Genomic DNA, 12,612 nt, shown 5'->3' with positions numbered 1-12,612 from the left:
GTGCCTTCTGACAGCGAGCAAGTCGAGAGGGTCACTCGCTTTGATGTGACCGCGCCCCGTGACAGAGATCATGTCCCGCCTTTCACAGGTGCGAGCTGCGATCCGTTGCAAAGTGTGGAGCCAGAGCAGAACAGATTTGCCGTGGACAGTCGAGCGCAGGGACTGGAGGCGCCGACGCCGCCGAGCTTGCATGTGATCGCTGCCGCCCCGCTGCTGCATGCCAATCGCTCTATTCGAAAGGGCGACTTGGCGTCTCCGGGGATCGATGTGTCTGCCTCATCCTCTCATCAACCCAACAGAGGCTTGTGCACGGATGTGGGGGGCGACTCTGCTATGCTTCTCGGAGAACTTCTGTGCAACAGCGACACCGACACCCTCATCGGAGCTCCACAGACGTCCATGGACGAAAAATGCAACGAGTTGGCGGAGCGTCTTCTGCGGCTGTCGGCAGAGGTGGATGCGGTGACGTTTGCCATGAACCACCACGTGGTGTCACCGTCTGAGTTCTCCTAGCGAAACTGCTAGAAGCGTGAGAGGCCAAAATGACGAAGAGGAAGCAGGCAAAGGAACGCGCCCGCAGCGACGCTGCACTTCCCTCCCCCTCGTCCTCTGCCGTCGCCTGTTTTTCTCCGTCCAGCCGCCCTTTTCCCCCTTTTTCTTTTGGTTGACCTGCGCACGGCGCTCTACCACATGAGACAGGGAGGCGAGAAGGGCCTGGTCGTGGGCCCCGATATCGCCTTTCGGGGTTTCTCCAACACCGCTTCTGTGTGTCTTGTTGTGCTGCTGCGTTGCTAGCGTCGTATGTCCTGCTGGTCGTCTCTCTTCTCCTTCTGTATACCGTTCTAAAAAAACAACAATAACATAACACCGAGCACGCCGCCCCTGCCCCCTCCCCTCCCCTTCCGTAGGATGGGTGCAGCATGCTTCACTTGTGCGTGCACCACCTCTCCGCCATCACCGTTGCCATCTCCAAGGAGCAGTCGACGCCGTGTACACGTACAGAGAAGCACGCACCCAACGCACCGCCACCCTTTCTTGGGTCGTCTTTTACTCACCGCCCTTTCTCCCTCTCTCTGTGTTCACTCGTCTAGGCCCATTCACGCAGCATGTCGTCGCCGTCTTTGTTTGTTGCTCTGGTCGATCAGCTTGCCACGCGGTGCGACAGTGGCGGCAGCGGCAGTGGCACCAGCCATACCCAGGACGTGGGGGAACACGTCTCACGCCTGTTTCTCCTTGCCTGCGACTTGACGACCGCTTTTCGACCCGCGGACTTGTACCAGCACCTCGAGGGCATGATGACGCGCGAGTGGGCAGCGCTGCTTCATGGAGAGTGCCTTCACACCTCGTCCCCGGCGTCGTCGGATGCCCTGAAGCCAGCAACGTTGTCACACTCGTCTCCTCCACCCGAGCGCGCGCCAACGCTCATCGCCGCCTCTGGCGCGCTCTTGGGCTACGCAAGCACACATGTCACAGAGTTCGAGGCGAGCGGCGTGGGACAGGAATGGGTCGATTATGTATGCGCGCGTTGGCAGTCGAGCGTGCTGCAGCTGCTGAGCGCGCAGCCGCCGTTTTCCGCGGATGCACGCACGGCCGTCTGCTACACCGTGGCGCAGCTGTCCTTGCTGCCTAGGAACTGCTGCGAGCAGGTGTTGCACGCTGCTTGCGAAGCCTTAGAGACAGGGCGCGAGGATGGTCTGAACGCAAGCATCGCCACGGAACTACTCGGGCAGATCACGTCGCTCATGGTGGTATGTAGGCCATTCCAGCTGCACGGCCTCGCCCTCGAGGACCCTGCTGCTGCTGCTGCTTCTGCTGCGACTTCCTGCAGTGCCGCAGCAAGCAAGAAGGTCACGGCATCGACGACGGGGGCGCAGACATGGAAACGCGCAAAGTTGTCGACGCAGCGGCCAGCAGGGGAGGGCACTGGCGCTGGTGCCAGTGAATGCAGCACAGCCGCCATTGGCTCGGAGGCGCCGACTGCGAGCTGCCGCGCCATTCCGTCCTGCTACCCTTTTCCGTCTACTGAGAGGCTCAAAGAGCTGAAAGTGTCCCTCATCCAATGCTGCCTCGTCTCTCTCGGTGCCACGGTGGCCGAGGCAAGTACTGCGAGCAACACCGCCGTGCGAGCAACGCGTGCGCATCGTGGGCAGCAGCTGCAGCAGCAGCACCGCACAGTCCCCGTTGCACTGATTTGCCAGCGCGTGCTCATTCCACTGCTGCTGCTCGACGGGGGCCAAGGGCTGGGGCCGTACGAGCATCTCGTGCACAATCTTCTGTGCACACTCGCGAACCGCCCTAATACTTTGTCGACGACGGCGGCCGTCTCGCCCGACTCCTCACACCGCACACCAGGTGCTGCTGCTGAGGACGCCGTGCTGCTGCTCCATGGGGACAACTGCGACGAGGTGGTGCTGCTCATTGCCGCGTTGTTCGACTTTCTCTTTCGACAGCCCTCCCTCGACCCGCGCACAGACTTCCGTTTCTCTGGGTTTCTCTGGACGGTGCTGAGCAGCGCACTGCATCGCAGCCTAACAGCGACGGAGACGGACGCCGGCCACCGCGCGAACATGCAGCTGCGCGTCGTGTATCTTCTGAAGCGCATCGTGTACATGACAAAGCAGGAGCAGCAGGCGAGGCAGAGCACTGACTCGCCGTCTGTGGCTCTGCCGCCCATCATCGAGTTTCATCCGCTCTTCCACTGGTGCACGGCCACCAGCGGTATCGGCAGTGCAGCCGCCGCCGCACATGGCGACTCGCTCAGTTCCACCACGTGGGACAATTTCTTCTTGGTGCTGGAGTCACTCAACGAGTACGGCTGGCACATTATCGAGCCTGTCATGGCTCGCCTGGACACCCTCATCGCTCAGCTGGATAGCTGGCTTGAGAGTGCCGCGTCGCCATGGGACGGCACGGCGGCATCGACAATCAGCGTGAGCGCTGCGGCGCTGCACCCGCGGTGGATCGAAATCCTTCTGCTGAAGCTCATCCTTCACCCAAACCTTGGGGTGCGCAAGGTGGGCTTGCGCCGTATATGGGCGCTGCCGCAGCGCGTGCTGCGATCACTCTCCTCGAGCTTTCTTTTCCAGTACGCCTTCCAGAGTGCGTCAGATCCGCGGTTGTGCGGGGACATCGACCGCGTCCCGATCACCGCGTCCTTCCTGGACACCAAGGCGTTCGAGGGGACGGAGGTGAAGGCTGTGCCGGACGTGGAGCCGCTTGCACAGGAGGTGGAGTGCTTCTACGCGTCCCTCTTCGCCCACCGCTGGTCTTCCGGCGACGCCGACGCCGTGGCGGGCCGCATCGACGCTCTGCATCGCATGCTGGACACGGCCATCAAAAAGCCGCCGCGCTTCACAGTATGCACTCTGGCGCGTGTGCTGCTCGCCATTGCGCAAGTTTTTCTGGACCAGGGCATCGATGCGGAGCCTGTCCTACTCGATGAGGGGGTGTTGGAGCGGCTGCACCGCTTCATGCGCGACTCTGTCCAGGAGAACGTTCCGTTCTGGCTGGATGTGCGTGTGACGGTCATCCTTTTCGCGGCACTTACAACGTTAGCGGCCGCGACGGCTTCTCCGCGCCGCTGTCGGCTGCACTTGGCTTTCTGGCGCCTGTACTGCATGTGTGGCCCACTCGGTGAGTCGGGAGGCCACAGCATCGCGAACGTAGACGCGTGTGGGCAGTACGGCCTCGTCGGCGCCACTGTCGAGGAGCGCTTTCTCCAGCACTGGCTTGTGCAGCTCAGCGCGCGACAACAGCCGATGCGGCAGGTCAGCTTTAATGAGGCGGCGCCTTCACTGGTGGACGCGTTGCTGGATGTAGAGGGGCTGGCGTGCCGCGTTGAGGCATTACTGCGGGCGCCTTCAGAACCCGGCTCACATGAGGTGGTGAACATCGTGGCAGTCAAGGAGACTTTCTTCTTGGTCGGCGCTCTCACTCGCACCGGGTCTGTGCGTCACGCCGAGCTCGTGCGAGCCGTCGGCGATCGCATTGCAACCACGATCGCGTCGCTGCAGACGCGCGCCTACTGCACTGCTGCACACGTGCTGGCAAGTGCGGCGTGCTTGGTGGAGTTTCAGCACAGTGTTGGCGGTGCCGTGTGCGCTCAGCTGTGGCCAGCGAACACGACACTGCAGTCCATGGCTTCTGCCTTACACGGACACATCATGGCGGCCCTGCAGGCGAGTCTGCAGAGCATCTGCGGCGCTGCAGAGGTGCCGGGAAAGGCGCGCACCGCCCCCTCGCTGTTCGAAAGCGAGACGCACGATGAAGCCGACATAACGTGGGCGCTCATGAACATCACAAACTTTGACGTAGTGGCGGCTGCCATAACCTCTCTCAACGCGATCGCGTGCGATCCGATGACGCGCACACCGGCCGCGGCCGCTGCTGCTGCAGGGGCATTAAACGCACCGCAGCATGTACGGCAGCTCATCTGTCTCCTTCGAGAGTGCTCCGCCGCTTACGAGTCCACGTCTGTGTCGGGTGCCGGCACCGCTGGCGGCGAGGAGGCGGGGCAAGAGCGACTTGCGGCGTTGCTGATTGTCAGCCGCAACGCGGCCCGCCTGCTGCAGAGTGAGCTATGCGGGTATCTCTCTCTCAAGCACGAGGAGAGCACCGCGCCGCAGGCGCAGCACGATGAAGGCCTCGGCGTGGTGGGACAGGGGCGCCTGCTTTTCCCGACTGCTCTGCCGACGTGCCGGGAGGCGCCGCCGTTCTCTGCCGCCGCCAGCTCCCGCTGCCCCATTGCTGTGGTGCTGCCACGTGACGTGCTGGAGATGTACGTCGACCAGCTCATGGCGCTGCCATCGCAGCGCGTCCCATCGGGTGCCGTCCCCAGTGCGTTGTCGCACCTGCCGTGGTCTACGCTGCTCAGCCAGCAGGGTCGCTACGTGTGCAACGCGCTCTATCTCCTTTTACTGTCCCTGACTGCGGCTGAACAGGAAGGCACTAACACCGCAGCATCGACTTCGATGCGGACATCTCCTAAGCTTGTGGGGCGCGTGCAGGACTACGCACTGAGCCAGCTTGGCGAGTGCTGGACCGTGAACCTTGCCAGCGTGTACGATGTGCTGCTCTGGGTGGCGTCCTCGAATGTGCCAGAGGTGGTAGATTACGTCGCTATCGCGAACGGCATGTGGGAGCATATGCGAGAGGTCGGGGCGCGCCAGTACACGCGACTCGCTGCCCTTGCATTCACCGTGCTGCACTACGTCATGCCGCACCACCCCGACTACGTAAAGGAGGTCCTGTTGCGAGTTCTCCAGGGAGAGGGCAAGGATGCACAAACGGCGGACCGTGACGTCTACTTCGCCGCAATAACGGCCTCGCTGCAGGTGCTGCATGACCCCGCCAACAACTGGCCCGTTCTGCGCGATGTGGTCTTGTACGCTGCCGTTCTCTTCAATACGAACCGCGACGAGGAGGAGAATGAGTCAACGGTGGCCGTCACGGAGCCGCTTCTATGGACGTGGCCGGAGGCTCTGCGCTTGTGCTACCCGCCCACCACTTGCATGGCTGCCGTGGGCCGCGCCATGGCAGTAGCGACGCTGCTGTGGTGCTGTCACGAGAGCGTGGCGGGTCGTGCGGTGCCGCTCACGATGGAGCTGCTGCGTATGAACACGTGCCACCCGGTGGTGACGCACGAGCCATGCATGCCCAACTCACGGACACACCGCACCCGCATGCGCCTGTGGCAGCTCCTCTGCGCGCTGCTGCCCTGCCTGGCTGACCAGCACGCGGTGCCACCTGCCCAGGTGGAGGAGGTGTTTCGCATGCTCGTGTTCCACTGCTTGACGGTGAACAACATGGGAAGCGTCCGCCGGCTGATGGAGCTGTACGCGATTCGACTCGTGGAGCAGCGACCCTCTCTCTACACCGTCTTGAGTGAGGCCCTTGGCAGCTACAGCCTTCGCCCTCAGGTTTGCGGCAGCTACATCCTCATTGCCTGCCACGTGCTGCTGCGACAGGAAGAGGCCGGCGGCGCCGCTGAGTCTGCGGCTGCTGCGGCGGGTGACGAGGCGCTTGCGTCTGGCATTTTCACGTCGCTCTTCCCACGCATTCTGCAGCAGAGCACATCGAACCAGCACCTCCTGCGCATCATAAGTCATATTGGACTTTTCAACATCTGCCAGCGCCGCCTCGCGCGCGGACGCCCCATCTCGCCTGCCGTGGCGGCTATCTACGAATACGTACTGCAAGCCCTGGAGCACGTGAAGTTCCGCGAGAAGCACGAGAGCATGCTTTTTTTCGACACGGAAGAGGCGAGCAGCCCCCGCAGCCTCTTTTGCGTCCAGCGCAAGGAGGCGAACACGGTGCTGGCGGAGGTGCTGCCAGCTGCCGCCTTCGAGCGGCTGCGCTTTGTGGAGACGGAGATGTGTTGCATGATTGGTGCCCTCTACCCGATGGAGCTGCTGCGCGTGCACGACTGGTGTGCAAGCTTGAGGGTGCAGGAGCGGGTGTCCGTCTTGAAGGGTTTTCGCGGCATCCCTCACACGAGTACGCCGTCAGACTACTATGTGGATTACACACGGGAGGCGACGGAGCTGCTGACGCGCGATCCGATGCTGGAGGCGTCTGCCGCCGCCGCAACTGCGAGGTCCGCCGGAGTCGGTGCTGGAGAGGAGGCCGGCGGTGCCGACGGGGCCACGGCAAACGTGCAGAAAAAGGTGTCGTCATGGTGGACGAGCGAGGTGTACAACGAGCTGCACCCACGTGCGCTGCGTACACAGAAGCAGTCCATCATCGTCGTCGGCTCGCTGCTGGAGAATCCGGTGAACATCGCCGGCTTGTGCCGCTGCGGCGAAATCTTCGCCATCGAGTCGATCGTGGTGCCGGAGAAGAAGGTGTTTGAGCATCCGCACTTTGTGGCAGCAGCGCGCAGCGCAGAGCTTTGGATCCCGTGGGAGGAGGTCGTGCCGAAGGACCTGCCCTACTACCTCGAGGGTCTGCGGCGTCGCGGGTACGTGGTTGTCGGCATCGAGCAGACGGCGGCGAGCGTGCCGTTGGAGCAGTTTTCCTTCCCGGAGCGGTGTGCGGTGGTGCTTGGTGCGGAGGGCCAGGGCGTGCCGGCCCCGCTTATTCCGCTGCTCGACGTCTGCGTCGAGATTCCGCAATACGGGCTCATCCGCTCGCTAAACGTGCACGTAGCAGGTGCCATAACCATGTATGAGTACACACGGCAGCACCTGATGGCCCAGCCGCATCCCTCGACGTGAAGGGGCGAGGTAGGTGGGGAGATGGAAGGGGGGGGCAGGCGGCTATTGCAGCAGGCGGTGTGTGGAAAATCGCACGCTGATCGGATCGTTGTCTCTCTATCACTTCGTGTGGTAGTGGCGCCGGTGCCAACGGTGCTGGCCTCGCACACATACACACATACACGTAGAAGCATGCACATGCCGCAGCTGATGCTGTGCACCATGGTGCACAGCTGCGGCGACCGACTGCTTCTGCACCTGCCTGCACGCTGCTGTTGTGCTGTACTCTTGCACGAATGTGTGTGCGTGTGTGTGCTTCTCTGTATTCTCTCGAATCGAGCATCGCTAATGTGATCACGAGACACGGATACGCTGCTTGCTTGTTGTGCTCTCTTCCACCTCGCGTCATGAGTCGGCGCATGTGCTGGCCGGTGGCGCACCTTTCATCCTACGGGGGCCCGTAAGCAGAAGCCCCAACGCGGAGAGCCAAGACAGCACACACACACACACACACACACACACGAAAAGGGGTGACATCACAGACGCGAGCACGGCCACGCCCTCGAGAGATTGGGAGGGAGGAGCGGAGGACAAGGCCAGCCCTCGCCACACATATCCGCCAATACGAACATCCGCCTAAAGTCTCACAGCCATAATGATAATAAGTTACAGTGACCCTCAGCCCACGCTGAAAGGCGAGGGAGTGCGTGTCGACTCGGAAGAAAAGAGTGAGGACAACTCCTTGGTGCACCAAAAGGGATGCAACGAGTCCCCGGTGGGACTCGACATCTCGGTCGTCTCTGTGTGCCGTCGTGCGGGTGCGTGTGGGTCGTCAACTCACCCATGCGAACACGGGATGCCGTTGCACTGTTCCACCACCCAAGGCGGAGAAACAAGTCCATACAAACAACGCGTACCATGCCGACCACGGCACACATCTTTCCAGCGGCGAGTGCTGCTCTGGGAGCGTAGACACGGCTTCGTGCAGCGACGATCGACGTGACGACGAGGCGTGCAGGCGCTGGGCTCAGCACGAGCAACATTTGCTGAATGCCTTATTCAGCTCTCTCTCTTCTTCCCCTAGGCCCTCATTCACACACACACACACACATGCGCGCCGCTCAACAAGAGATACCGACCCTTCCCTTCATCGAGGAGAGGTAGGTCGGGAACCCGCACGCACACACAGACAGGCACAGCTGTTCGTGCTCGTAAAGAGGTGCCACGGGGGGAGTTCACACGTCATACAGCACATTGCGCACGTGTGTGTGTGTGTATGCCTGAGTTTGTGTGCGCTCGTTTTTCGAAAGCCAGCTACTGACGTCTATGCGACGATGAGCATATCGAGCATCTGTGGCATGACTCTCTTCACTACCGCCACGTACGTCGCTGCCGCTGCTGCTGGCTCCTCCGGCGTCTCCCGATGCGGCGGGTGACAGCGACGTCGCGCGAGCTGAGTCCCTCACTGGAGAGTCTTTCGACGCTCGGACGCGGTCATGTTCTCTCGCGGTGGACTCGGCAGCATCCTTGTCCTCCACGCATACATACCGGCCTAGCAGCAGTCCTTCTTCCGCGACCCAGGCGACGCGTGCGACCTTGCTACCGCCACTTGCATTGACATCGGTGGATGAGGTAGATGCACAGGCCCAGAGCTCACCTGATACGCCACCATGGCCGCCGCCGCACCCCAACGACAGAGGCTGCGCAGTCGCTGCAGTGACCAACAGAAGTAGCAGCACCGGTCAGCTGGAGGATGTCGCAGCAGCACGAGGTGTGGCGGCGTCACACGACGCACGACGGAGCTTGAGGAGGAGCGTGTTCGAGTTGAGAGCGAGCTCACTGTCTTGCGAGGCCCAGTGGCAATGGAGGCGCGTCGCATCGGAGAGGTGCACTATCGGCTGCTGGAGGTGTGGAGATCCCTGGAGACGTCAGCGTCGTTCGCAGTCAAGAGTCAGCGAGGCGGCGAGCGCTGCAAGCCTCTTCTTTCTCCACAAACTGCATGTGCCCCGTGCCGCGCGTGCATCAAAAGGTGCTGGCAGAGGAGGCTTGGCTACCCGTCAACGAGGCCGAGCAGCACATGTGGCGCGTGTGCCTGCACGAACTTCAGCGGCGCACTGCAGAGCACGCACATCAGCCGATTCAGCACCCCCCCTGTTGGGCTGGAGCGCAGCCGCAGCGGTATTCCGCAGCTGAAGTGCTGGCTTTGTGCAAAGTGCTTTCGTGGATGCCGTGCCCTTCAGTGCTGATGTGTAGGATGCGTCGATTCGTGCAGCGACAGCCGTGGCACGGCCGACACCACTGAAGATGCGAAGAGGAAATGAAGCGCGCGAGGCAGCGGATACTCTTCTCCCGGTCTCAGGGGGTCGTCGCTGGGACGCGGGTCGACGAGGCGGCACCCGTCATCGGCAGCCCACCTCTGTCCTCGCATGGCTGCCTTGCACAGCCAGACGGTGTCATCTCACAGCGCCAGCGCCGCCCTCTACGAGGCTTGTAACTTCTCAGCAGCGGGCGGTGCGGAGTGCCACACGGCGTCCGCACAGCACGGCAGTGGTGTGGCAGCCAGCCATCGGGGACGCCCAGGCGGTGCTGGAGGAGGTGCTTCACTACACAGCCACTTAGGCGTACAGACGCAAGTGTGAGCATGATCACCGTCATGGATGGAGTCAGAGAGGCCGCAGCAACGAGCTGACACCTCGGGCATCAGTGCTCTGGTTTGGCTTATAGAATCTCTTCAGTTGTTGCCACGCCCCCGTGCTGCTGCGCGGGGCTCACGGGTGGCGGGCGCAGCAGTCAGTGAAGGGGGAGAGAGGGAGGGGACGACATCTTTGCTTTCCTCGGGCCTTCAGGGCCGTTGCGGCACACTCCCGCATGCCCTCCCTCTTTCCTCCTTGGACCCAAACCGCCAGCTGTTCTCTGCCGAAACTCTGGCTGGCTCTTTATCCATTACGCACCGTCTCTCCGCTTTCCCTCTCGCTATTTCTTTCGTAACCCTCTCCCTTCATCCGCCTCCACGCGTGTGCCCGAATGCGCGACAACGTAAACACGCTCACCCATACATCCACGCCACCGCCCCACATTAGATGCGCGCTCTCATCTCTTGCTCAGCCACCACTCAACCCCATCCCCATTCCCTTTCCAGCACCACCCGCCCGCAAACAGTTTACGACTGCGCGTTCTCGCTTACCCTCAGCCACGCCTCTTCCCTATTGCCATGCCACATCAGCCATCTGATCAATGCTCTGTCGAGACCAAGCTGGGCCGCCTCGGCCGCAACCCGGATGAGCAATGTGGCTTCATCAACTGCCCCATCTACCGCGGCTCCACCGTCCTCTACAAGAGCTTCGATGACGCACTCAAGCGCCGCTCCGCGTACTGGTACGGCACTGCTGGCAACCCCACCGTGACGAACCTGCAGAACGCCTGGACTGAGCTCACCGGCGGTGCTGGCAGTATTGTCGTGTCTTCTGGCATGCAGGCGATAGCGTACGCGCTGCTGGCGGCCGCAAACAGCGGTGACAATATTCTTGTGGCGGACGCAGTCTACCTGCCTACCCGTAATCTGTGTGACAACTTCTTGATGACCAAGGGCATCACCACGACCTACTACGATCCCTGCATCACGGCAGACGAGCTGCGTGAGCTGCTTCGCCAAAAGCCCAACACCACCGTGATCTTCATGGAGTCACCGGGATCGCAGACCTTCGAAGTCCAGGACGTGCCGATGATCTGCGCTGTGGCACGCGAATTCAACATCACGACGATCATCGACAACACTTGGGCCAGCCCCATTTTCTTTGACGCTCTCGGCATAGGGTGCGATATCTCGGTGGAGGCTGGCACCAAGTACGTCGGCGGCCACTCAGATATGCTGCTCGGTCTCATCTCAGCCAACGAGGAGTGGTACCCAAAGCTGCGGGCCTTCATGAACCTCATGCAGTCGGTGCCCGGCAACGAGGACTGTTACCTGGGCCTGCGGGGGCTGCGCACCATGTACATTCGCCTTAAGGAGGCGGAGAAGCGCGCGCTCGAGATAGCGCGCTTCATGGAGAGCCGCGAGGAGGTACTCAAGGTGCTGCACCCGGCACTCCCCAGCTGTCGTGGCCACGAGATCTGGAAGCGCGACTTCACCGGCTCCTCCGGCCTCTTTTCGATCGTGCTGCGCCCCCAGTACACGCTGCAGGACGTGGAGCGGATGATCGAGAACTACAAGCTCTTCAGCATAGGCTTTTCATGGGGCGGCTTCGAGAGTCTTGTAATGTGCTTCGACTGCAGCGCGTACCGCACGGCAACCACCTTCGCTCCAGGTGGCATCCTCATCCGTTTCCAGATCGGCCTCGAGAGCTTGGAGGATCTCAAGCAGGACCTCTGCCAGGGTTTCGACAAGCTGAGCCGGGAGTCGATGGACTGCTAAGCGGTTAGACCCTCTCCAGGGACTGGCTCGCCTCTGTCCCCCTCGCCCTTTCCACTACTCTGGACGTGGCACCGCTTATCTCGACACGAGCACGAACGCGGAAAGTCATCGCAGACTTTTCCTCCTTCGCTTTTCTTTGTGTCTGCGGTCTCCGCTTTTTGTGCCGGCGTGGTGTGGCGTACACTGCGTTTCCCGCCCCCCCTCTCGCACACCGTCGCCGCCACAGATAGCCACGCACGCGCACAAGTCGGCGACACGATATGGATGTGAGGGTGCACGGCCTGTGTCAGTGGGGGTCTGTCCATGTGTGTGCGTGTCTTCACACTGCATGAATCAAAAAGCGACGGCGAAGAGAGAGAGAGGAGCAGCAGGTGGGAGGTGGGACGTGTGTGAGGGACGAGCGATGCGCGCACACCGGCACGCGGGCATCAGACGATGCGCCCACTGCTTCCTCGCGCTCTCCCTCTCTTTTCCCGTTTCAAAACGGAGGAAGTGGCGGCGCCGAAAGCCGGGCCGAAGTAAGCGCCGCAGAGGTGAGCGGACAACGAACTGGAATATGGTCGACACACGCGTTATAGACGGAGGGTAATTTTACTCGCGAACGACGCGCAAGCACAGATGACGGAGAGAGAGAAAAGGAGGACACCATCTTATAGGTGTTGCTGATCCACTGGACGGGGTTCGTCAGTGAACGGCATGTCCACCACCCCACCTACATGCTATCGCCGCTGCCTCCACTCCTCTCCCTCCACGAGTGACGCGAACGGGCTCCGCATTTGTTGCTCTCCTGCGCTGTTTATTAGTATTATATATATATATCATATATATGATATATAAATTTTTTTCTTCGTGCACAGCTTCCGTCTTTTTTTTCGTTTTTTTTTTAGCGTGCTGTTGTCCATGTGATGTGATGTGATGTTCGTGCGGACGTGTGCGAGGCCCCCCTCCCTCTCCCCCTCCCTACATTACGCCTACCCTCTCCCCCTCCCTCTCCCCCTCCCTCTCCCC

The 12,612-nt window shown here is 61.5% G+C and overlaps 2 protein-coding genes across 2 annotated transcripts; both read left to right on the top strand.

Annotated features, from left to right (window-relative positions):
* Window positions 1-1,106: 1,106 nt before the first annotated feature.
* LMXM_31_2650 (conserved hypothetical protein) lies at window positions 1,107-7,214 on the top strand (the record flags this gene model as incomplete). Its single annotated transcript, XM_003878063.1, has 1 exon — window positions 1,107-7,214. One exon carries the CDS (start codon window positions 1,107-1,109, stop codon window positions 7,212-7,214), a length of 6,108 nt encoding a protein of 2,035 aa, XP_003878112.1.
* A 3,190-nt stretch (window positions 7,215-10,404) lies between these two features.
* On the top strand, window positions 10,405-11,604 carry LMXM_31_2640 (putative cystathionine beta-lyase; the record flags this gene model as incomplete). The annotated part of the gene is made up of 1 exon (XM_003878062.1): window positions 10,405-11,604. The coding sequence occupies one exon, from the start codon at window positions 10,405-10,407 to the stop codon at window positions 11,602-11,604; it is 1,200 nt and encodes a 399-aa protein (XP_003878111.1).
* Window positions 11,605-12,612: the final 1,008 nt, after the last annotated feature.

This window comes from Leishmania mexicana, chromosome 31 (assembly GCF_000234665.1).
Source record: "Leishmania mexicana MHOM/GT/2001/U1103 complete genome, chromosome 31".
NCBI lineage: Eukaryota > Euglenozoa > Kinetoplastea > Trypanosomatida > Trypanosomatidae > Leishmania > Leishmania mexicana.
This window is presented reverse-complemented; position numbering and strand designations above follow the sequence as displayed.